The 26601-nt window shown below is 44.7% G+C and overlaps 1 protein-coding gene across 2 annotated transcripts; it reads right to left on the minus strand.

Moving 5' to 3' along the window:
* MCOLN3 (mucolipin TRP cation channel 3) lies at positions 1 to 26379 on the minus strand. Of its 2 annotated transcripts, none has more exons than XM_062193421.1 (13): positions 26320 to 26379; positions 22774 to 23003; positions 21219 to 21386; positions 14945 to 15098; positions 13408 to 13492; positions 13233 to 13329; positions 10636 to 10735; positions 7896 to 8008; positions 7655 to 7804; positions 4559 to 4660; positions 4331 to 4453; positions 2894 to 3100; positions 1 to 802 (listed from the first exon to the last, which is right to left on the minus strand). In XM_062193421.1, exons 2-13 carry the CDS (start codon positions 22999 to 23001, stop codon positions 668 to 670), a joined length of 1662 nt encoding a protein of 553 aa, XP_062049405.1. In that variant the 5' UTR covers positions 23002 to 23003; positions 26320 to 26379; the 3' UTR covers positions 1 to 667. The 2 variants fall into 2 exon arrangements, with proteins under 2 accessions (XP_062049405.1, XP_062049406.1); XM_062193422.1 differs by lacking the exon at positions 26320 to 26379 and adding an exon at positions 23771 to 23818.
* Positions 26380 to 26601: the final 222 nt, after the last annotated feature.

The following is a 26601-nucleotide window of genomic DNA, read 5'->3' on the forward strand; positions in this document are numbered from 1 at the left end:
TGCTCTTTCAATTTTGTATTTCATTTATCATTGATGGGGAGGAAACATAAACGAATACTTAAAAATCTAATCCTCTCCAGAAGTAAAAGCAGAATCAAGTAACAGTCGTCCTACAGAACCAAAGATTGCACTGTTAGCTGGTGATGGTCATTTTTTCTATCCTGCTCTTTAAGAGAAGATTTTAAAATGCAATGATTACTGGATACACATATTAACCACTCCCACTCCACCATCTCCTGGATGGGCACGTGGGAGTGATTCAGGCCAATGTCACCAAGTGGTTCAAAGTCATTGTCAGATCAGGGATTCTTTTCCACTGATGCACTGATGCCACAATCCACCCAGAGCAGCTGGAAGCAAGAGAACATGAACTAAGGAGCGCATTGGGAACACATTCTCAGGCTAAGGTGTCATAAACAGGGAGGAACAATAATCCAATAGTTTCCCTCATTCACATTAGTTACTTTTTTTTTAAACCAACAGTAAAAAGAAGCAAAGACATGAAATATTGCTTTTTAAAAATATAAACATAGCTCTTAGTGAATTATAGCTACTAATTAGCTCAAAATAATAGCCTTCAAATATATTATACCTCATCTAATAATATCCATATAATCTCCCAACTCAGCTACACGTTATGTTTCCTCTAGAGCAGGAAACCTGAGAGCTACTTTTTACAGCAGCAGAATAGGGACACTGGAGGGTCATCTTCTAGTCTGTATTTTCCAGAGTTGGGCAGATCCTTGCATTCTGATATGAATGTCTGAAGTTCAGTCTCTGGGAAGCCATCTTGCTGGTAATGCTACACAGAAGAGTAAAAAAAAAAAAAAAAAGTCTCATTAATAAGCCCTTGAAATAAGCTTTATTCCAGAATGGACCATGTGGCAGGGAGAGGATTTTTCCAGAGGGGCATTTAGTCACTTGCAAGTGTTTTCAGGGAGGGGCAGCCTCCAGGGGGGCCTTCAGGTTGGGCTGAGGTAAAATGGGCCTGGGGTTCTGTGGTGCCCTCCTGGGCTTTCTTGTCTGGGTCTAATGAGCAGACTGACTCTGGGTCTGAGCCCTCCTCCCGACAGAATTGAGACAGCCACCTCCCAAAGCAGAGACCCTCCATCACTGCTTTGTCCTGCAGCCTGGTGACTTCCAGGCCAGAAGGAAGCACGTGTCTCATGGAACCTGGCTCGGGCTCCAGGAAGCCAAACTGATATAGACTACCCAGGTGGTGTCGAGGGCCAAGCAGTGGCTGTCCCTAGTCTGGCTCAGGTGACTCAGCACATCTTAGACAGTGTTGACCAGTTGGTCTCGGTGCCTGGACAAAGATCTGAATGCTGTCAGGGACCTTCCCAACTTGGATCTCTCTTTGGAGTCACTCTTCCAAAAGACAATTTTGACTAAGAGCCTCATATTTATACAATTTGGAGATCTAAGTGCCTTAGAACAAGCTCTGACCAGAAAGGATCAGAAAGAACTTAGTTTACTCATTTGACAAGTCTCTGAGCCCACAGAAATGGTTAGTATCTTTATAACTGAGTCTCGGGCTTGGGTTATGAAGACTGAAAACCCATGTTATTCTTAGAGATCTCTCGTGCTCCCTTGAAGAATATGTATCTGCAGAGTTGAAGAGAGAGAGTTCTAGAGTGTGACGGGGAAGGATGTGGATGGTAACATCCACGTTCTTTCCCAGTTGCTTTAGTGACCCTACGCACACATCAGACAAATTAGCATTGGTGATAGCAAGAGGACAGTCTGAAATCTCCCTCAGTAAGAATGAAATTTTGCTGGTGGGCATTGTGGCACAGTGGGTTAAGCAGCTGGTTGGAATGTATGCATCTCATTTTGGAATGGCTGGTTTAAGTCCCCGCTACTGGCTTCATGAGCAAGGTATTCATAACACACAACTCCAAACCATGGCTATCTCTGTATCCTGAGGCCAATCACATGGCGTTGTGTTTCATTATCCCAGAGATACCCAGAAAGAAAAGTCCCCAAGTGGAGGTGTCTATGCCAGTAATACAACTAATAAGGTTATCAGAAATGCAAATATATATATGAATATTTATATTCCTTTCCACATTCCAAGGGCTCAAATAGATTTCTTAAAATTTCCATATGGTTGACAATAGCTCTTTAGTCAGGTTTCTGATTGTGTAAAGGATACACGGCTAGTACTTGACACACATCAATCCTGTTGTTGGGTCCCCAGGGTGTGTCATGCAGTGAATCATGGGTACAAAATACTCCAAATGAAGAGGTCAGTTTTTCTTTATGAAAATTGTATTTTTTAAGTTTCCCACAAAATTCTGGCATTCTGAAATTCCATCTATTTTATTCATCAAATTCCTGTTAGTCCTAATACTTGTAATAAAAGGTTAGAAAACTTGCTTAGAGGGGCCGGCGCCATGGCTCACTTGGTTAATCCTCTGCCTGAGGCACCAGCATCCCATATGGGTGCCAGGTTCTAGTCCTGGTTGCTCCTCTTCCAGTCCAGCTCTCTGCTGTGGCCCAGGAGGGCAGTGGAGGATGGCCCAGGTGCTTGGGCCCCTGCACCCGCGTGGGAGACCAGGAAGAAGCACCTGACTCCTGGCTTCAGATCGGCGCAGCACTGGCCATAGTGGCCATTTGAGGAGTAAACCAAGAGAAGGAAGACCTTTCTCTCTGTCTCTCTCTGTCTATAACTCTACTTGTCAAATAAAAAAAAAAAAAGGAAAGAAAACTTGCTTAGAAAAGCACAATTATTTAAGGCCTTTCAACATTCTATTTTTTTCACTTTCTTGATGTCTAAAATTGAGGTCCCTCAACATTCCATCAACTTTTCACCTGTTTTAGGTAACACATTTTACTGCAACAACACAAGTTCTAGAAGAATGTTGCCACTCATAGCTATTGATAAACCTACCTTAATTGTTTCATATGTATCAGTGATCAGTGCAATGAAAAGACTTAAAATCATATATATAAAGAGGCTGATGAATGAGTAGAGGTAAATCCTGCTAAACAGCCAGACCAAGTAACTTTTTTGCTGCATCTTTGCAAATGTGGCAAACATATCATCTCCATTGATCAGAGAGAAAAGGCACTCAGAGACCCTGTTCAGAGAACGGAACTAGAAAGAAAACAGAGAAAAGTAAGCTTTATTCTACATTCCTTCCCACTGGAGATCTTTGTTCATGATATCACATTAAAAATAGGATCAGCTAACCCAGGTTAGCCCTTTCAAACAAATAACCTGCGGTGACCACAAGCATTTGATTTGTGATGCGTACCCTGTGCATCAGCCAGACTGAGCAGAACTCTCCTGTGCTCCTCTTGAGTGGAATCCAAGGGGCCTGAGTGCCCCCTGAGGGCCTTTCTGGGTCAAGCCTTGTTTCCCTACTTTATCCTCCTAGAAGGCTTCCTTGAAATGCTTCTGCAGACATGCCCAGACTCCACCTTTATGGATTTGCATGCGTCTCATTTTCTCATTCATCCTATTTCATATAATGGCTCTGATAACAACATTTTCCAATTTTTCTATTTTGAGAAGGCTTACCTCAATTGCCTACTCTAGTATAGGAGGGTACTCCAAAAAGCTTGTGGGATAAGGAAATGAAAGGCGTATTTTGTAGGCCGGCGCCGTGGCTTAACAGGCTAATCCTCCGCCTTGCGGCGCCGCGTCGGCACACCGGGTTCTAATCCCGGTTGGGGCGCCGGATTCTGTCCCGGTTGCCCCTCTTCCAGGCCAGCTCTCTGCTATGGCCCGGGAAGGCAGTGGAGGATGGCCCAAGTGCTTGGACCCTACACCCGCATGGGAGACCAGGAGAAGCACCTGGCTCCTGGCTTCGGATCAGCACGATGCGCCGGCCGCAGCGGACATTGGAGGGTGAACCAACAGTAAAGGAAGACCTTTCTCTCTGTCTCTCTCTCTCTCATTATCTACTCTGCCTGTCAAAAAAATAAAATAAAAAATAAAAAAAATTTAAAAAAGAAAAGCGTATATTGCTTCAATTTTTTTTTCAAAATCCATGTACAGTTTTTTTAGCCTGTATATTTTCTATGAACTTTATAAAGACCCCTCATACGCTGATGAATCAAATTTATCAAGCCTGACTTTGCTGGTTATGGAAGAGACTTAATTATTTGGCATATTCCAAAAATGTAGTTGAGATATTTGAGTGAATTACTCCTCTCAAATTGGTCACACCTTACTATTTTTAACTATAATCATAGATATACTAATTTCAAAAGGTTAAGGCTGAATTATAAATAAAGAGTTCATTTTAAAAGGATAACAAGCCATTAGCACTGCTCTAGGAGCTTAATAGGAGCAGGAAAAAAAAAAGCTGTTTATCAGTACCTTTTCATGGTAAGGCCCCAGCACAATCCATCCACAGAAGCAATAGCCCAAATAAATCATAGCTGCGCAGCAGCAGAACCTCATGACATTGGGCAGTGCCGCCTGAAGCGTCAGAATGAGGAGCTGAGAAAGTAAGAGCAGCCGTTAGAATCCCTCTGACCTTTCGCCAAAACGGTGCAATACTTTGAGAGGCACAGCAACAGCATGGAGATAAACGTAATTCCTTACATTGTACTTCTCAAAGAAACCGAGGTATCGGATGACTCCAAGCCACACCAGCATGGTAGAAGTCCCAAGAAATATGCTGCAGACATCATAACTTGTTAGACTCTAGGACACGGTGGAAAAATAATCAGATTACATAGCAGAGATTCTTTGGGGCAACTAATATTTGTTAGGTAGCTATCAGTTGGGTACTATTCTAGGTGCTAAGGATAAAGCAGTGAACAAGCAAACTTACCTGCCCTCCTGAAGCTTACATTCTAGTTTGGAGGTGCAGAGACAGGCAACAGAAGTAAGTTAATAGAACCTTTCATATATTAATTGATGACAAGTGCTGAGGAGAAGAGCCAAGGAGAGGATAGGGATAGATATGAGTTTGTAATTTTAAACAGTGCCAGGGAAAATGTGTCACTTGAGCAAAGGTCTGAGAGGAGTGAGGAAGCAAATCCAACACAAATCCAGGGGAGGAACTTTCCAGGCACAGGGAGCAGCAAGTGCAAATCCCCAAGGCAGGAGAGTGCCTGGCAAGCTAGTATGTGTGGCTCCAGTGAGCAACAGGAAGAGATGGAGCCAGCGAAGTAAAGGGGCAGGTAGTGTAGGAACTCACGGGTACTTAACAATGTTGTCTTTTACTCTGCGCAGGTTGGGGAGTTTTGAGAGCTCTGAACATGGGTGAGATGATCAAATGTGGGCTGTTGTGACTGGGAGCAGATTGGAAAGAGTAAGGAGCCTACTAGAAGAATATAGATGTGAGCTAATGGTGGTTTAGACTAAGCTCGGTAAAGTGGAAGGGATGAAATGATTGGTTTTTGAAGGTAGACTTATAGGATTTCCTCTTGGATTAGATGTGGCACAGTGTGTATTGGTTTGTTTTGTTCTTTTTTTATTAGACAGGCAGAATTAGACAGTGAGAGAGAGAGACAGAGAGAAAGGTCTTTCTTCCATTGGCTCAACCCCCAAATGGCTGCCACAGCCGGCGCACTGCGCTGATCCAAAGCCAGGAGTCAGGTGCTTCCTCCTGGTCTCCCATGCGGGTACAGGGGCCCAAGCACCTGGGTCATCCTCCACTGCCTTCCCGGGCCACAGCAGAGAGCTAGACTGGAAGAGGAGCAAATGGGACTAGAACCTGGTGTCCATATGGGATGCTGGCGGCGCAGGCGGAGGATTAACAAAGTGAGCCACGGCGCCGGCCCCAGGACAGTGTGTATTGGTTAAAAAGAGGAGAATTTCATGAATCTATGGTTTGGGTCTTCAGCAACTGAAGAGCTGGCATTAACTGAAAATTAGAAAGCTTAGGGGAAATGCAGGTTTTGACAGTGGAGGTAGACATTTTAGGGTTTCTGTTTTAGATGTGTTAAATTATTTGAGAGTACAAGTAGACATCCAAGTAGAGAGTGTGGAATACAGTTCTGGATATTAGATTCTGGAGTTTAGGGAAGGCCTCCATGCTAGAGAGAAAGATTATAGAGTCATTGACAAATACATACTATTTAAAGTATCTACCTGGCACATATTGAGACCACCAAAACAAGAGAAAAGAGATGTCCAGCCATTAAGCCTTAAAGCACTATCACCCTAACAGGTTGCTGATACGAGAGACAACCAGACAAAAAGCAAGGGAAAGTCAGAAAACCAATCAGTGGTTTAGGATGAAAATCAGACAAGGAATAGTCCAGGGGGAAAGTGTGTGAACCAAGAGGTAGTGTTTGGCAGTGGCAAAGCTGCTGAAGGGCCAGGTGAGGATAAATATTGATTATTAGGTTAGAAACATGGGACACTTTCCATGAAGTGCCAGGACAACCTCATTGGAATAGATATCAGAAAGACTAGAAAAGAAGAATCAAAAACAGTAAGATTAAGTACTTTTTTGAGGTCTTTTGCTGAATGAATGAGGGCAGATAAGTGAGGCAGTCACTGGATGGAGAAATCGGGTTGAGATTTTATCTTTTTGAAAGAAGAAAAAAAAAAAGCATGCAAACGGGGAATTGTCCTGAGAGAGAGAGAGGGAAATTGATACTGTCAGGGAGATGGAATAACTGGGGCTGTGTCCTTGAGCAGGGGACAGCATCTGGTAGGCAAGTAGACGGACTGGCCCTGGACTGCAGCTGAAACAATCTATTCACAGGAACAAGCAGAGTGTAAGGGCACTGACGCTGGTAGGTATGTGAGTGAGCTGAGAACCTGTGGAAGTTCTGTTTTTGTCCATCATCTTTATGAAATAGAAATCACTGACTGAAAGTGATGACAGGGGACACAAGTATTAGAGACTTGGGAGGAGAACCTGAAATGTCATCTATGATCAGGAGGGGTCAAATCTTCTAGAGAAACACAGAAAGATTGCTGGGTATCATTGAGGTTAACCATAGTTGAGATTGGTTAAAATTAAGATTGGCTGCATATCTCCCATCACTCCTCTTATTTTTTCTTCTTAAGTCATGTTCCAATGATATATGCTAGAACCACATATTGTGGCAGCTGCCCGATGTTGACCTAAACCCATTCCCTCCTTCCTAGGCACATGCCTGGGCTGTACTCCTCAGATCCCTCTGTGATTAGATTCAACTAAGTTCTCTCCAGTGTGAAAGGAACGGAAATTGTTAGTCAAGGCCATCAGACTAGGAGAGCGTCCACCTTACAGGGTCTGTGCGTCCCTCAGGCTGCAAGCTGCAAGGCGCGATAAGAGAAAGCAGCAGCAGCCATGCAGTCAGGACGAGCCCCCAGGAGCTGGCGAAGCGGCAATGGAAGCGGCTTGAGTCCCGGAACGGCTGTGTGCAGCTGCACGACTTGTCAGCAGCCCCACCCTTTCTTTTTGGAAGACTTTGTCACTTGTTGGTGCAATCTTTTAAAAATTCTTACCTTCGTTACTTTGGTGTGTGGAAGAATTCACAGCCTTCCCTCCCTCCCAAAGAGTTCAGATTCAGTAGATTTAACACAGAGCTTATTACCAGACACCCAAATGATTTTGATGCTGTAGTTTGTGGATTATACTTTGAAAAACCCTGCCTAAGAGACTTCCTAAGAAAATTCTCACTTTCTGGAAAAATATACTGCCATTAATCCAAACCTGATGCTAACAATGGCATGATTAGGAAAAAAAATTACCTTAGCTTGGATCTCCATTTTCAGAATTGATCCAGTGATTGTCAGTATGTCACTCACAATAATCATAATGTACCATCCATTGACAAATTCCATTTGGTCAGAAACAGAAACTACTTTCTTATAATGGAGGAGGAAAAAACTGACAAATTCCTTTAAAAAAAAAAAGAACAGAACAGAGGCACAATGAAATTCTCTGTCAATCAATAGGTACGTAGCAGTCCTGCAGAGCAGCAGCCCCCACCTGCTGAAGCTGAAGTCCTGTAATCACAGATCTGGCGCAGAGGATCAACGAAGCCAAGCAGGTCAAGATGACAAAGGCATCAAAGATCATCATGTAATGAGTGTTCTTCTGAACTGGAAGCCAAGATCAGGCAGTGCTTAGTGGTGGGACACTAACAGGAGACAGCTGCTTGTTTTTAGAATAATTTAGATAAGCATTATTTTCAGAAGGACAACAAGGAAGAGAAGCCCAGATAAATACTCTTCAAACTAGCAAAGAAGGTTTAAAGTCCTTTTAAAAATCATCACAAACATCAATCCAAGATCTTTAATTATTGAATTGTGGTCATTTGTTCTTAATATAATTAGTCCCCATGTACATGCTATTAACACGTAATATTTATCCATGCCAATGCTATTTATTAAGCCTACCTACTATGTGCCACGAACAATCTTAGATGCTGGGATACATGAGCGAGCAAGACACACAAAGCCCCTGATCTTGTGAAATTTCTATACTATTGCAGTGAGAAAAGCAAAGATGTAAACAAGCGCATGAAAGAAACACTTGCAGACAGGCATTCAGTGATGCAAAGAAAATAAATCTGAATCACTAACATGTATTGAGCACACTTCTAGTCAGGTATATGTATTAATTTATTTCATCCTCCAAGCAACCCCAGTGAGGTGGGTGTAAGGAAATTGAAGCACAGATGAGATTTACCCAAGACTAAAGGTCTGGCCAGTGAGAGCCAGGATTGACACCTTTCAGTCTGCTTCCAGCATCTGTTCTCCTATATTGGTACTACCTGGCATCTTTTGAGAACTTGCTAGAAGTACACATTCTCGGGCCCTACCCCCAGATCCATGCAATCAGAAACTCTATAGGTTTGCAAGTCCTCTGGCTGATGCTACACTTTGGGATCCACTGCTATAGACCACAGAGGCTGATATGGAGGAATGGGGAGAATGCATACCACTGAGAGGGTAGCAGATTTTAGCCGAAACCTGAGTGATGGGAAACAGCCACCCATACGGAGATTCTGGAGAGTAGACGGTGGCAAGTGCTGGCAGCATGAGAGGAGGCCTCAGGCATCATATGCTCTGCCTGTAGGCCTTGTCTCAGTTTCACAGTCAGACTGCTCTCCACGGATGCTAAAGGACTTGAGACTGGTTCTGTGATGAGGCATCCCATCAATGCCACGAGCCATCTAATTGTTACACATATGTCTAAATCTATTTTAGAAAAACTTAAAAAGAAACAAACATTTCAGAGAAAACCCATGTGCCAGGCGTTTTCACATGCTCTCATTTTTCCTCTTCTAATGTTTGTGAAGAAGCATTATGTTTACATGTACAAAACAGCCTTGTGTTTGAAATAAACAAGTTTGTGATTGTAACAGAAGGCTGTGATCCAAAAGTCTCATACATCCTAAGTTACCTTTACTGAAAATAATACTACAGTGAGGAAATTTAATTTTATTTACTCTTACTGTCTCATTATTACTTTGGAATGTCTTCAAATCAGTTAGCAGGAAATCAGAATGGTGGGTATCTGAGTGTGGCATAAGGGTTATCTGCTCATCATTAAGGCCCACTCCAGACTGGTCTTATGTGTGGAGCTGGGGAAACTTCTTTTTAAGGGAACTGGGATGATTTTTGTGCTTCAAGAATCTAAGAATCCTAGTTATTTTTTTTTTGACAGGTAGAGTTATAGACAGTGAGAGACAGAGAGACAGAGAGAAACGTCTTCCTTCTGTTGGTTCACTCCCCAAATGGCCGCTAAGTAGAGTGCAACACGCCATTGTGTTACTTACGTGGGTCTAGGAAATGAGATAGAGAAATCTTTCCCAGGCAATTTTCTCAAGTTCAGGTCCAAATTTCTTGATAGCATGGAGTCTTGTCCATGTTTCTAAGAATAGACCCTTTCCTCGTTTACTCTACTTTTAACTTGATGGAAGACAATTCTAAGACACGGGATGTTTCAGGGTCTGACAATGTCCTGGCTATGTAAATATTGGCATGAAGCATTACTTCTGATCCTTGAGTTTTCTTCATCTGTAAAAATAATGCACCTGGGGGCCCAGCACTGTGGCGCAGCTAAAGCTGCAACCTGTGATGCCGACAACCCAAATGAGCACCAGTTCATGTCCTGGCTACTCTACTTCTGATCCAGCTCCCTGCTAATGCACCTGGGAAAGCAGCAGAAGATGCCCAAGTGTTTGGGTCCCTGGACCCACGTGGGAGACCAGAATGGAGTTCCAGGTTCCTGGCTTCAGCCTGGCCCAGCCCTGGCCATTGTGGCCATCTGGGGGGTGAACCAGCAGATGGAAGATTTCTGTCTCTCCCTCTCACTCTGTGACTTCACCTTTCAAATAACTAAATAAATCTTATAAAAAGCTAATAGCGCATATGCCTACCTTGAGGATATTTTAAAATGAGGAAAACTAAGGTAGAAGAATTTATGCAGAATGAATGGTTTGAGTGCATGCAGGTTTTTGGTGGGGCTGTATGTTCTTTGTGAGGGGCAGGCAGGTGCAGGCCCTTGGAGAATGGAAGGAAGGCCCTTTGTGTTACTAAACCTTCAGAACTACCTGGAACATCAGATGTCTACCATAAGTCCATTTACCTGAGGAGAATTAGGGATTGGGAATGGTCCGGTCTCCTGTTTGGCATTCCACATATTCTAGGAGCAATCATTTAAAAAACATTTCATATTACTGAAGTAACCATTCTGCAAACTAGTAAAGCGCATTACTTACTTGATCCAGATACGTGCCAGTCTTTACATTCCCTGATGGAAATGTCATTATCTAAGCTTATTTTAATTCTTCCGCTATGGGCCTTATTGTCAAATGTTATCTGTGAAGAGAGGAAAAGGGTCCAATGCATAACGATTGTTTTTGAAGCCAAAACACCTTTATGCTTTACCTAAGAAACATTTTCTTCAAGGGGACAGGAGAGCCAGATTCTTATCTCTAACGTGTGGCTAACTGTTCAACCTGGGGAAGTTCCTTTTGTTTCTCTAAGCAAGAAGGCTGATCTAAACCTTCTACAAAGACCTTTTATGTCTACAGCCTTGTGTTTGTAGGACAGCATCCTAGTCCTGGACAAGAATACTAGCCTAAAAAGTACTTGTACACGCTAGCACATTCTAGCCCAGGTACAGGAATACTTCCCCCTCCCTCCCATCCTGGGCACCTCCAGTTGCCCTCCTGTTAACAAGAGTTTGTCCAAATGTGCCTCCTCCATCTTCCAGCAAGGCCTCAGCTAGGGATAGATTTTTAGTGCTCCTGCCATTTGTAAAAACAAGGAGGCTCACTATTGAGGCATTTCGGGTGGAGATTTTCCAATTTTCCTTCTGGGTCTACCTGGATTTCTTAGTCATTTCAGTAGCGTGCGCATTGCCAAGTGTTTGGTGACAGGAAGCTACCAGCCACCAAGCAGGCCAGAGCTCTGCCAGAACACCTGCCCCCGCCAGCCTCCTCCCCTCTGTTCGTGCTGGGAAAGGGAAAGTCACGCAGGAACGTCAGCCCATTTTGTTTGCCTCCTCTGAGTCCTGAAGAAAACAGCTTTTCAAATATGTGTCGAATGAGTTTCACTGCAGTTTCTCCATGTGAGGTCATCAGATGTCGGGTGTAAGACTTTAAAGGACTTTAAGGAATCTCCTCATGACGGCTGTAAGCTTCCTTCCTTGGCGAGGTACTGTGGGTATTGTCGGGCTCTGTGGCAGCCGGAGGACCCAGCCTGCAGCCTTACACAGGGAGATGCTGTGTTATCCGCCTGAATCAGAAATCCTGTCAAGGAGAAACCATGCTCTACCTACACAAAGAGCCTCAGAGTCCAACAAATAGTGGGTCCCTGCCTCCAAGGAGCCTTCACGGTAGCAGAATTGAGGAAAGACACCTAGAAAATCCCACAGCGAAGGAGAGGGTGGGAAGCACACATATAATGCAAAAAAAGGAGGGGAAGGGACAGAAAAGAAAACAAGAACAAAAGATAAGCAACAGAAACTTCTCAAAACAACAGGGAGTTCAGAGATAGAATCTATTGTAATGGAGGACATACTAAAGCGAATATGAGAAGGTATCAGGATTATAAAAATTCTGAAAAGTGCCATTTCTCAAATTCTAAAGGGAAAGAGGGAGAGGGAATGGGAGAAGATGGGAGGAAAGGGAGAAGACAGAAAACTCTGGGTGATAGCTCAATTTTAAAAAAGCAAAATTGACCATTCATAACTTAGTTAATACTGAAATCAAAATGTATAGCCTAATTCAAATAGTGTTATAGTTTTAGTGTTAGTACTTTTTCTTGTTAAATGTAACGAATATTACATTTACTATATTCTGGAATTTTTTTAACTTCAGTCTCTGAGAACTTGATGTTTCACAGCCAATCAGCTTAGTAGCAGGGGCACAGCTTTTTATACAAACTACGGGTGGAATCATAGACACCTGGATCCTCTGACAGCAAGTTGCTTCCATGCTGTCCTGCATGACCAAGCAGCCTCAACTCGGATTTTGTGAGGTGATAAACACATGAGAGGCATCTTGTAGCTCTCAAGGGAGTCTAACTACCCCATCAGCACTGGAATACAGAGGGTGTACAAGTGATGGAGCAGGCTGAAGGGGTGAGGTGAGCCACAGCATTAGGAGCAATGAGGTATTGCTCACAGAGGAGCAAACACCCATGGGGAAGAGACACTGAAAGGAAAGGCCACCACCAAACACATCAAACTCTGGAATAAGGGAAAGGTTTATTGTTGGCCAACAAGGCTGCATCTCCGTGCACAAGAGAAACACCACCCTACAGAAGAATGGTCTTATATAGTCTAGCAGAAATGAGGGAGTGAGAACAGTAAATTCCACTGGATAGGGTGAGGGCAACGTGTATGATTAGGCTACCCAGTCACCTGATTTCGGCTAAGTCAGGCCGGGCCTCTAAAATGGTGCTGGAGGCTAAAGATGGTGCCTCAGATAGGACAGCACCAGTCTCACTAACAGACATGGCACAAGAACCCCGTCAATGGCTGTAAGCACACAGCCACAGACCTTTATTCCTTTATGTATGTATGTATGTATTTTTCATTCATTCCGTTATTATTGAGCGTCTACTCTGTGCCAGGTGCTGTTCTTGGTCCTGGAGACAGCAGTGACGGAGACAAAGCTCCCTGCCCATAGCACATACAGTGAGGTGTAGAAGGCAGGTAACTAACAAGTAAACCAGGAGTTATAGCAACAGCGAGGCAGATGTGTCAGTGTTCCCTCCGCCCCGATGCACACTCAAGTGAAAGCGTCTTACATACGAAAACTACACAAGCCAATTTTTCTCCAGCAAATTCAGCCTGGCCCACACTTACTGTCAGAGTGAAGTCGTAACAGTCAGGGAGCTCCTGATGACGAACTGTCTGCAGATTAATAGCCTTCAACTTAAACTGCAGCTCCACTGTTAGGAGCCTAGAAAAGAACGGAGATCAGTTCAGTGGAGAGAGACACACACATAAACATAACTGATGCTCCCGTCTGCGTCCTCACCTGTGGAAGTCCAGTGTTAGGTTGAGTTTATTGTCCTCTGGTGTCCCAATATGAAAAGGCTCTTGGGGCTCTATAAAGAAACACTCTGCCAGAGAAAGGAACAAAAACATGCTATCGAACCTAAAATAAATAAAGCTGTGCTCTGAAAGGATAATACATTTAAGGCCAGTTATTCAGATCCTGTTATTTTCTGAACTGGGAATTCAGAAGCTAGATATCAATACCACCTGATTACAGCAACTCATTTGTCAGGAAGTAGCTTCAACATTTCTGGAGTGCCTGGGTGCTTGGGAAAAAGCTGAACTCCATTGCATTAGTGTTCTATAGGATGCTATCTCCTTTCCTTTTCTGAGAAAGAAACAGAGACTGACAGAAAGCTCCCATCTGCTGGTTCATTCCCCAAATTCCCACAACAGCTGAGGGAACGCCAGGCAAAAGCCCAGAGCCAGTAATTCAATACAGGTTTCCCACTTGAGTGACATGGACCCAACTGCTTGATCACATCACCTGCTACCTCCCAGAGTTCACATTAGAAGGAAGCTGGAATTGGGACTCAATCCCAGGCACTCAGATAATGGGCTATAAGAATCTCAAATGGTGTCTTAACTACTAGGCCAAACGTCCACCCAAATGCCTCCCTCTCTTCCTGTCTGTTTAAACCTACATGAACTTTGAGTTGCTCTCTCCCTCCTTTTTCCTGTATCCTGAGTGTAGAATTTGAAACAACTACAGTACCTAAGCCAAGAGTTTCTAGGCAATTCAGGGTCCTTTTTTTTTTTTTTTAATATTGGGCATTGACAATTTTTCCTCACTAAGTATTTAAAAGAAAGTGTTTTAGAAGATTGTCACTAGTCAGTAGTAAGGGAAAAAAAAAATTCTAAATTTAGGCATGCCAATATGGAATGCTAGTGCTAGCGTCTTAACCACGGCTCCAAACCCCACCGCTGGATGGTTATTTTTAACTCAATGACTTAAGCTAATATTTCAAGTACCAATCACAAATACAACTTTGCTAATAAGGATAAGGTATGCTATTCCAAGTTCTGGTTCTCATTCCTCCTTCCACCCAACCTACAGCAAAAGAAGCTAGATAGTGCAATGCTGTGGGGGAGGTAAGGGTGTTTTATATGCATCAAAAATTTGTAAGCATTATGTTTTGTATGCCCAATACCTTCTACTAACTGATTTACCCAGCATGAGAGGCAGCGGAACACAGCAGCTAAGAAAACAGAAGAATATTCCAACAGTGCCTCTTATAAGCGCCACCTTGAACAAATCACTCACCTCTCGGAGCCATTCTTTAGTCTTCAGTAAAATGGAATTAAAACAAACCTACCTAGTCTGGGTTTATTTTTTTTCCTGAGGATTTATGAGTTATTACGGAGAACCTAGAACAGTAGCTGATACATAGTAGCTCCTATACAGTTCTTACACTAACAGCACAGGCCAAATCAATGTCTTCAAGGATAAAATTACTGGATTTAAGTCTACATCAAGGAGTTAAAGACTGAAGTTTTAGCCTAGAGATGAACATCACCTGTCTCGATTTCTGGATCAATGTCGAAGGTGTCATTCCCAGGACATATGGTTGCTCGCCTGTAGAAGTTCTGACAGACCGCCATGGCAGACGGCTCCAAACCGTGGCTCTCGTATGCGTGATTCCCAACTGAGATGTTGCGCAGCTGCAAGTACTTCAACCAAAGAGAGAAACATTAACTGGGAACGCGCAAGTGAAGCTGGGTTGCACACCTGGCCAGCCTTTGACCCCGGCGGGCTTCCACCTCCCCTCAAGGTCGAGACCTTGACATGCAGATAAATGCCTTGCTGCAGAGCATCAGGGAGGTCGTGGGCAAGGAGCGCTCGGATTGGAGAGCTCATTTCTCCCACAAACTTTCTGAACTTCTGGTTCCTTCTGTGCGAAATGAAGATCTGCAGTCATGTAATCTTTGAGACTCTTTCCTCCTTTAAAGAATTATGCTCAGAGACTTATTTGCACATTGAGTGAAATGCAAATAGCATTTATCTTGGAATTGTTTCCTGTAAGAGCAGAGTGGCACTTTACCACTGTAACATAAGACATGGGATACAACTGTTCCAGACTATCAGCCAGACCTCCCTTAAACAGTACTGATTTGATCTTCATCTTTGCAACAAAATAATTTAATCACTTTCACAAGGGGACTCCTCTGTGCTAAGAGCTATAAATAAAACTAAAAAATTGCCTTTACAGTGAGTAATTTGCACTTTGGAATATCTCTTAAATTCTTGATGAATTTATGTAGATATTTCCAGAAACAAAGTCTTTCAGACTTTACTGTGCTCAGTATGTAAGAACTGGCCATGCAAAGTTGGAGGTGGAACTTCCTCTCTTAGAATTAACAGTATTTGGTTATAGACAAGTAAGAAATAATTCTACTAAAAATGTATGTGAGAGAAATGTTATAATGTGGATCTCCAGGATGGATTCTGAGCTGGACTTGTCAAGGTCAATGAGTAGGATGTTACCACCCCTGATGCTTAATCCTCAGTCTCCACCTAATTTGACTTCTCCATGTACCTGAGGCAGTTGAGTGCTTCTCTATGGGATACTCTGTTCTCTTGACTTCCGGGCCACATGCTGCTGCTTCTTGGTCACCTTTGCTGAATCCTCCTCTCGCCAACCTCCCCGTCGCAAGGTGCCCTGTATTCAACCCTTGACTTCCTAATGCACCTTCTCTCCACAGGTGATGTTGAGCAATCCTTTCTTTCATATGCCATCCATACAGACATCTCCAGTCCTGACCTTGCTACTGAATGCCACGCATGGGTAGCAATCTGCCCATGTAATGCCAGAGGGACCCAAGGGGAACCTCCAACATAAATGTGCAAGTAGAAAGCCCTGATCTTTCCACAGTCATTCCCTTCTCAATCAACAGCTCCAAAAGTCAAGCAATTATTCAGGCCAAAACCGAGGAAACATCCTTTAGTCTCCTTCTCTCATATTCCACCTCCAATGCATTGGAAAGTCACGTACTACTTTCAAATTCTGTCCCACCGAGTCACCTGGAGGTCTGGAGCCCCTCACCACAAGTCTGACTGCCTCTCCTCACTTTCACCGAAGCCTCCTAACTGGCTTCCTGCTCCCAATCCTGCTTCTCACCACAGTATAGTCTCCCACTGGAACCACGGGACTGAGCAATTTGGTGCAAGGAAGGTCCTTAGCATGTTACCCAAAATGTGATCCTGCTCCAGACTCTCCTTTGCTGTTCTTCCTCCCTGGAACGTTCTTCCCTGGGATAGCCACAGGCTACCTGCCCCCAGCTTTGCCCATTCTCTGTCCACTGCTCACCTTCTCAGAGAGGTCTTCTATGTCCACCTCTGGTTTTTCACTCTGCCTGCTTCATTTTATTTTTCACAGTATTTATAACCAGCTAACAGGCAATGTCCTTATAGTACTTCTTCACTGCCCATCTTTTTCTATTAGAACATGACCTCCTTGACTTTATTGATTTGTTCTCTGTAGGATTTCTTTTTTTTTTTTTTTTTTTTTTTGGCAGGCAGAGTGGACAGTGAGAGAGAGAGAGACAGAGAGAAATGTCTTCCTTTACCATTGGTTCACCCTCCAATGGCTTCAGCGTGCTGGTTGGCGCACCAAGCTGATCCGAAGCCTGGAGCCAGGTGCTTCTCCTGGTCTTCCATGCGGGTGCAGGGCCCCAAGGACTTGGGCCATCCTCCACTGCCTTCCTGGGCCACAGCAGAGAGCTGGCCTGGAAGAGGGGCAACCGGGACAGAATCCGGTGCCCTGACCAGGACTAGAACCCGGGGTGCCGGCGCCACAGGCAGAGGATTAGCCTAGTGAGCCGCAGCGCTGGCCCATCTCTGTAGTATTTCTGTATCCAAGCACCACCTGATACACAACAAACACTAAGTAAATACTGGAGTGAGTATGTGTCTGCTTCTGTTTACGTATGCTAGAAACTCTCCCCTACAGCAACTGTCCCATGATTTCCCGTCTCTCTCAGCATAAAATTCAAAGCTCCCACCCACATCCTATAAAGCCCCAAGAGACCTGTGTCCTGACTTCTGTGGCACTTTACTTGCCTCCCTCCCCTCACTCATCTCCATCCTATCTGCCTCTCTTGCATTTCCCCAAACATTGTGAGATGCTCCCCTGCCTTGGAGCCTTTGCCCTTGCTACTCCTTCAGCCTGGAATATTCTTCACCTAATGTCACCATTACTGCCTTGTACCACTTTATTTTTCTTCATAGCACTCATTACTACACTAGATCAAATTATTTTGGTCAAAGTTCCTTAAAATTCATCTCCCCCAATAGAAGGAGGGCTCAGGACATGGAATTAATCAAGTCCACTGCTCTTAAGCCAACACTTTAGGCACAGAGTAGGTGTGCAGATATTTTTTGAAGATCATCATGAAATCATTACAGTACAATGGCAGCTCCTCCTTACTAATCTCTGCACAACGAGTGGGTGAACTGTTAGGAAAGGATGCAGGAGAATGGCACTGAGTTTCCGTGAGCATTGGGACTGAGAAGATGAGCCAGAAGTCTGGTATCAGAAGCAAGCTGCAGCAGCTGTTACACAGACTGTGTCCCACAGGTAGGAGAAAATACCATAATGCTGGGATATTCCACTTTAAGATCTCTATGTGCCATCGAAGGTACCACACAGATGGGTATACCTGGGCCATGCAGGGTATGTGACAGGGGTAAGCATGCAAAGGGAAGCAGGGGTTGTGAGGCACAGTCATACCTCATGAGGGGCCCTGTAGACTTCTGTGTGCCTACGACGTATGTGCAGGGCAGCCCCCAGGAGCACCCACAGCTCTCACCCTTCTCACCACACAATCTGTGCCTTGGGCATTTTGAGAACTTGAAACACAAAAGATCTGAGGCCCAGGGATGCAAGCAGCTATTCACATTATACACTATATGATAGCCAGACTTTCTTGCTGTCTCAAAAAGGCTCTTTGTGGAGATCCGAGCATCTGGCAAGAACAGCGTGGTCAAGGGCAAGAGGCAGGGCTGTGTCCAGCGAAAGGGCAGTTCTGGAGCCTGGGTCTGAGGCTGCGAGACAAGAATGTGAGGTGAGAGTGTGGTTTGAAGGTAGGTGACCTGTGGGGCTGCTGGGAAGACTGCACAGGGCACCTAAGTGGCTGTGGCCTCGGTGGGGCCTTCATTGTGCTAGGCACACGTCCCTTTTATAGTTCTGCCTTGGAGAAGGAGTTTTTCACTCAGATCCGGGGTCCCAGGTCCCTCTTTGGGTAATAATATAAAAACATTTTGAAGGTCCCTCGCAGACTAAAACTGCTGGCTCATTCATGGCAGAGTGCTTATGTGTGGGCTCTCTCTAACCACCTGACCTAACACAGATACTGGGCCTGTGGAGTTCATTCCCCCATTCACTTCCATCTGAGTGCCTGGTTTGTACCTCTGCCTCATGGAATAAATACAGCAGAGGCTGCATTGCTGCACACTTTTAACTAGACAGATATAAATGTGGATGTAGACGTAGATACAGATAGATGTAGAGAGATACAGTCCATCTATATGTATATAGGTATATCTAAGTATACATATATGCATATATATCATGAAGAATATTAGGCAACAAGATTTGTGATTGTAGGCAAATTGTTTAGAAAGCAAAGGAGGTAGTAGGGTGTGGGGGGAGGAGGGGAGAAGAACGGCAACTAACCAGAAATAGGAATTTCCAAACTATGTTTGAGCTGTCAGAGCAAATGATTACAAGAAGACCTTGAGATTTTTAAACCTAAGCAACTAAAATAAATAAAATAAAATAAACCTAAGCAACGAACCAGAAAGAGACCCCAGTCTGGGGAGTATGTGGGAGGGGACCCTGAAGCTGCTTTGGGAGGGATGGATCTGAGGTGCTGGCGAGGTGTCGGGCACCCCGCAGTGCGAGCAGCTGTCGTGGAGTCCCGTCATCACGGTGTCACCAAGCCTGTGCGGTGAAGGAAATTTCTGAGGACTGTACAATTTTAGAAGGCAGCTGAAAAAAGCCAGTGAAGATGACCCAGAAATGACCGAGGAAACAAGAGGAAAGTCATGATGTGGTATGGAGTTAGTCCATCACTGTTGCTACAATGAACTACCTGAGAGCAGATAGGGGATGAAGAATGGAAGTTCACGTGGCTCGTGGTTCTGGAGGCTGGGAAGTTGAGAGCACGGCACCAGCATCTGATTGGCAGCTGGTGAAGGCCTTCCTCCTGCATCACACATGTCAGAGGGCATCCCATGGCAAGACAGAGCAAGTGTGCTCCTGGGTCTTTCTCTTCCTGAGAAACCACTAGTGCCACCATTGGGGCCTACCTCATGACCTCCTCTCATCCTAATTACCTTCCCCGGCCCTTCCAAATACCATCACCATATGAGCTCCCAGCACATCAACTTTTATAGGGCACATTAGTCATAACAGGTATAAAAACAAAATAATTTGGTTTTTGAGATTCAAATATGGAAGTATATACGATAAACAAAAAACAACACTTTTATAATCATTCTATTGGATCAGAATGGGCCCTTAGATAACACCTTGAGGCTAAACCCTTCAGGAAGATCAGCTACAGAAATACTGTAAGGTGTGTAATACCACTGTCCTTTCCGATGGCTGCTCTCAGTGACAGCCACCTCAACCATGAAGATATTTCCTTAGAGAAAGCAAAGATTCTCCCTGCTTTAAAGACCATCCACACTTTCCCTATTTAGTTCTCAATAAGTAAATAACTGACCCCATGAACCAGCCACGTGAGTGCAGGTGCCCAAGCACTTGGGCCATCTTCCATTGCTTCCCAAGGACACGAGCATAGAGCTGGACGGGAAGTGAAGCCACTCAAACTGGTGCCCATATAGGATTCTGGCATCACAGGAGGTGGACTACCCTGCTGCGCCACAATGTTGGCCCCAACATTATGCTATTTTCCCCTTTAAAAATGCAGGACATAATTCCATTTGACCATGTATGTAGCTGATTTCTATTCCCATAGATTTCTGGCCAGTTTTCCCAATCTTGGTATTAACAGAAAGCATTTGTGCCATAAGCATGTACTTCACTGTAGCAAATTACCATTTCACTGTGCATGGACTGTCTCTAGAAAATGAAGAGCCATACCTGAACTATAATAATTTTTGAAGAAGAGTTATAATAATGTTGAAATGTAATCTGCAAACTAACCCGTGTTGGAAATACTGATTTCAAAAGCAATTACCAAATCAGAAATGTGGGATTGTAAAAACATACTATTTGTAGCAAAAGTAGCTGATTAGAAACAAAATAAAAATTTGACTCATCCATACGAAAAATGAGCTTACTTTTTTGTTCACCAGTTAGTCAATGTCCCAACAAAATCACGTTCATGTATGATATAAAGGCCTTGCTTATTTTTAGATGAATTTTGGGTCTTGGTTGCCACCCAAACCTCGCAAAGTTAATATTCTCATAATTCGCTAGGGGTCCCTGAAAAGATAGGCTCTGCAGAGTTAATGACCACTTTGAACCAGGGTCATGGTTAGTAATTTAATTCTTTGAGGCTCCTCTGCCAAGCCCTAGCTCTGACTCTTTTAATTAAGTGTTTAAAGGTTCCTATTGCCATTGCTAAGCAAAAGCTTTTGGCAATTTCTAGTTTATAAAAGTTGGTGAAAAATATTTTTTTAAAACTGGTCTTACACAAAGTCATTTCCAAGCAGAAATGTTCACCCTTCTACATTTGAATATTAATTCCTATTGCATACATAGCCATCATTTTTCCAATCTGCTCTTTGTCCCAACTAAAGAACACACTCAGTTGATGTACCTGGTTCACGGCGAAGACGATCTGATCGTATACATCACGCTGTGTGTACACTGCATATGTGTCTTCCATTCGGTCTGTATATCCTTTCAGGAAGAGGTGTTTGAACGCTACAGTGTTCTCCTCCTTGAAAGCTACCACCATCTGGTTACTTAGCCCAAAAAAGACCAGCTTAAAAGAAAAAAGCAAAAGTAAGAGGTGAAAAATGTGAGCAGAAAAATGTGAGCAGGCAGGGGCTTGAATGACTTGTGGAAGAGCTTAAAATAAATTCTGTAGAACCTCAAGAAGTTCTGTAGCAGGTGCATAATACATTGTAAGAGAGCCCAAGACCTATGACCAAACTAGGTTTAATTGTGACAATTAAACCAAAAATGGAAAATACACTTTCAACTTCTCTCTAAAGTACAGTCACATATATAAGGTATCCTTACTCGTCCTGCAAGATTGACCCCAGAGCTTTCCATGAATCCAGCTGTTCACACTCACACAGTTTTTGCTGCACTTCTGTGATCACACCCAGAAGCTTACTTGGCTCTAAGTCTCTCTCTCATCTTATCTTCCCTCTCAAACAATTTCAATCTCTCTTGCTCCCCCCTTCCAACAAGACACAGGCTGTAGGCTTAGAAAACACACCTTGACCCTGAGCCCAGAGGGAGGCAATGTGTATGCCACACACTGTCTCAGGAAATTTCCTCATACTAATCCCACAGAAAAGTTCCTAATATAACAATACTGCAGGTGAGGAGGTAAGGGCTCAGAGAACCTAGCTATTCTTTCGATCACCAGGAAGTGTGTACTCAAAACTGGTAGCCATTTCTGGCAGACTAAATCCAAGCACTGCCCTAAATAACAACAAAAATCAACCTATCAATCTATTTTCCCCATGAAATTCTGCTTTCATTTTTGCCCTTCTTCTTTAAAAGAGACAATTATTTTCTCCAGCAAGAAAATAATATTTTCCTAAGAACACATCACAATCAGTATATTCAAGAATCACAAAATAGTTGCCCAAAACAGGTTTCAAGAAATCAAGGAGATGAAATTAATTTCCATTAACTACAGAATGAAGTCCCACAGTTCACTAGCTGATGCCACTCTTTTGTTAACGCCACCTTCTTCCACTGCCTGGTTCTGAGAATCGCCGGGCAGAGAGAATCCAAGAACTTGCCTGTAACAGAAAGCCTTGGAGTTTCTGAAGGGAGAGAAACTCCCAGGGAACTGGTTAGGAGGGAGAAGAAAGCCCTCGGGTTGGGAAACCACTGATTTTCAAGGCAGATTTAGGAACTCTCAGTTGAACTTCACTGGAAGTCAAATATTAAAATTTTCTTCTCCCGACAACTAATTCGAATATGTGACTAAAATCACAACTTAATGAAAGATGAAAAGGAACAAAGTAAGGAGATAGTCTTTTCATATTTGAAGAGATGGGTTTAAGATCATCTACCTCCTTATTTATTATTCTCTATTATGCACTCAAAAAAGTTATTTTTAAAAACCACTGCCCATAGTTCTGTTATTAACAGAGGCTTTCATCAAACTCACGACTTGAGATGCTTACCTGTATAGTCACCATTGCGATTTTTAGAATTTGTATGGCAAGTTTCCATGGTTTTCTACCTCGCGCCCAGAACTTCTCACAGGGATTCATGAAAAAAAATTTGAGTTTTCGCCTCATCTGGTCTTCTAATAGAAGCTCCGCAGACGGGGATGCATGCTGCTGACAAGTGCAGCCATTTTCCTCTTCGTGGAAGCTGCAGCTACGTGTGACTACCTGAGGATGTGCCATCTCTAGGGAGGGAAAAACCAACACTCTCATCAGTGAGGAAAGGCACACGTCCTCACTGCTAAAGGAAGACATCCCAGCAACACATCTGGTTTCACACAAGCACCACTGTTCTGGCTGTACTTTAAATGTGTACAGAATCAATCAGAATATAAGATGTTTTTATATTTGTTTTCATTACAAAGTGAATATTCACCTAGCTGAAATCAACCATATTCAAAGGCTGCTCCTATGAGCCAAAGAATATATGTATGTCTACACAGGATATATACGCTGCCTGCCTCATTCGTCAGTAGATATAGTTAGGGCCAGTACTGGACACTCATAGACTGGGTAAGACTTCAGAGAGAAGGGGGGCCCTGAAATGTTATACAAAATTTTGTTAAATAGGATATGGCAAGTTTCCCCCTGGGAGAAACTAAAATTTTCATCAGATTATTAAAAAAAAAAAAAGGTTTAAAGCCACTGAATTTAAAAGGTAAGTAGGGCATAAAGTAGAGAACCAAGATATGGTTTTGTTTTCAGTCTGACTTTAGCAACTTGACACTTGTGTGATCTGAGGCAGGTCACTCAGCTCCTCTGAGACTCCGCTTTCTCTCCTGGAAAAACGGGAACAATAGTGCTTACCCTCATATAACCTACTGACCCACACCCCTGGTAGCCAGAGCAGCTTTCTAAACAGCCAACAAGCTTCTGAAGGAGCAGTGCGAGCCTGGGGAACTTAAATGTGCCACAAATAGGATCAGATACTCAGTTCAATCCAGTTCCTTACCATGAATTCATCCTTATTTGCTTTTTATTGAAGGTCTCGTATTAGAAGCACAGTTTACTTTTTAAAGTACTTTATTCTTATTATTTCTTTTGTCCCTTTGAAAAGATTGAAGCTGGTTTTATTGTCTTCATAGCCACCTTTTCTAAAACCATAAGAGACCCATCTTGGATTTCCCCTCAGACCAATATTGATAATTTGGAAACCTGCTCAAAAACCAAATACCCCAAACCACCAGGACAGTAGATAGAGTCTTTCCATACAGGATAGAAAGGCCAGCATTGTTCGACATTTTTATCATAACTCGTACTCGCAATCAAGGGAGAATTTAACCTGCAGTCATACAGTATCTGACTAGTCACTCTTTAGGCACCACCCTTTCCAAGTCTAAAAGTTAACTTTTTATTCTAATTCAAACATTCTTAGCAAATCCAACATTTCAAAATAAGAGATATTGCCTCTAAAAACTAGCCACAGGGAAAGGTGTTTTTTTAAAGAAAATATTTATTATTTTTATTATTTGAAAGGCAAAATGACGGTGGGGGGGGGGTGAGGGAAGGAGGGGGAGGAGGAGAGGGAGAGGGAGAGGGAGATTGATTGACAGTTCTTCCATCTGCTGATTCACGCCCCAATCTCCACAACAGCCAGGACTGAGCCAGGCTGAAACCAGGGGCCAGGAATGACATTCACGTTTCCCACTTCCTTAGCAGGGACCCAAGGTATGCATGAGTAGGAAGCTGGATTTGGAAGTAGAGGAGCCAGGGCTGGAACTGGCACTCCACATGGGATACAGGTGTCCCAAATGACAGCTTAACCAGCTGTACCACAATACCCATCCCAGTTTTTACACTCTTGATTATGGAAAGATTAATTGGATACTGCTGACTGAAAAAAGCATCTTTACCAGCAAGCACAGGCAGTACCTTCTCCAAGTTAAATTGCAGCTCACATGTGTGTGCGGTAAAATGCCCATCAAAGAGTAAGAGGGGCAGCAGTTTTGCCAAGTGGTTGAGACACTGGTCAGGGTACTGGAATTTTGTATTGCAGTGTCAGGGCTCCTGTCCTGGTTCTGCTCCTGATCCCAGCTTCCTGGCAATGCAAACTCCAGCAGGCAGCAGATGGTGGCTCAAGCACTTTGGTCCCTGCCACCCATGTGGGAAACCTGGACTGAGTTCCTGGCGCCCCGCTGCAGCCCCAAGCTGTTGCAGCCATTTGAGAAATGAACAGGGAGATAGGGAGTTGGGCGTGCATACTGGCTCCCACCCTCCCTCTCGCTCTCAAATTTAAAGATTTTTTTTAAAAAAATAAATAAAAAGGTAAAGGCATAAAGGAGAAAAAAAAAAGTATGAATTCCTTAGGATTTTCACTCCAGAACATTTTATTTGCTTCTTCCAAAAGGCAGTATACATTAGCCAGACCCTAAGCAGATTTTATTCATGGGGCTTAAAACAAAAATGATTTTACGTTGATAAAACCTTGGGTAGGAACGCCAACATCCTAATGAAGTCGTAGATAACGACACACGTTGGTCACATCGCGGCCTTTCCATTTTGATACGGGGAAAAATTAAACTTTAAACAAACCAACTACATCGTGTAACAGTAGCCCACAGAACAAAGGGATACCGTTCATTTATTCAGCACGTCTCACCAAGCTGTTCCGGAAGCAAGACGTGTTGTCCACAGGGGCTGGCTGCGAAACTCGCTGGCTCACCCCGACTCAAAAGTCCTTTCAGAACTGCAAAGGTGCAGGCCATCGGCTTCTGTCCCCTGGCCCCTGTCCTTCTGTCCCCTGCCCCTGGCCTCAGGCGGGCTCGCACAAGCTTCAGACCGGCAAGCGCCTCTGACTTATTCATGGTGGGTAGCCGCTTAACTGGATTGAGTTGCAGACAGAGAAAGCCGGCCAGCTTGTGTCTGTAGCAAAAGCCTCACCGGTGGTCACCGTCTGCCTCCCCCTGCCCTTTTCTTTTTTCTCCTTCTTGCCTTCACCCTCCCCAGCCTCGGTGAGGACGGGCTGGCCGGGTGGGCCTCCGATCCCCGGCCCCGCCTCGGAGCTCCTTAGACGGCGGGCCTCGTGCCGGCGGCTGCTCCCGCCCCCATTTCTATCCGTCCCTACGCCTCTGCTGCAGGGAGGATCCGAGTGAGGCATCAACAAGACCGCCTCCGAGCCCTCGCTGCATGCAGACAACCGCTCGCGCCCCACACTCCGGGGCAGAGGCTCTGGCCCGGGGTTGCCTCCACGCTCCCCAAACCCTGGGCTCGCGAGCCGCAGCCTCTGCACCAGGCTAAACCGGGCGGCACGCGAGCCGACCACCCACCCGGCCCTGGCCCGACGCCGGCCCGCCTGCGCCCCTTGCTGACCTCTGTCCCGCGGCGGAGCCGGCGCGGTGCGGAACGCCTGCATCTCGCACCCCGCTGGCACCTCGGTGCCCGCCATGGCGCCGGCGTCCGGGCGCCCTGCTCCTGGAGTGACCGCCCGCCCGCGACATCGCGGCCCCTCCCCGCGCGCCGCGGCTGCCGTCCCACGACACCTGGGGCCTCCGCACCGCTCACCTGCGGCCCGGGGCGGAGGGCGCGCCCGGCGGGGAGGCGTCGGGTCCCCTCAGTCGCCGGGACAAGCCGGTCAGCGCGCAGCTCCCGCGGCCCCGGAGGCCCTGCTGAGCCCAGAGTCCGCCCGGAGCCTGGCATCCTCCCTCCGCGGCCGCTTTCCCTCGTGACCCTCCTCGCAGCCGTCCGCGTTCCGCACCACGCCCTTTCTGGACCGCCCCTTAGGAGGGGCGGCGGGGGCCGAGGAGGCCGTCGGAAGGGACCTGGCGCTGGCCCCGGGGCTCTGGC

This window comes from Lepus europaeus, chromosome 5 (genome assembly GCF_033115175.1).
Source record: "Lepus europaeus isolate LE1 chromosome 5, mLepTim1.pri, whole genome shotgun sequence".
Lineage (NCBI taxonomy): Eukaryota > Metazoa > Chordata > Mammalia > Lagomorpha > Leporidae > Lepus > Lepus europaeus.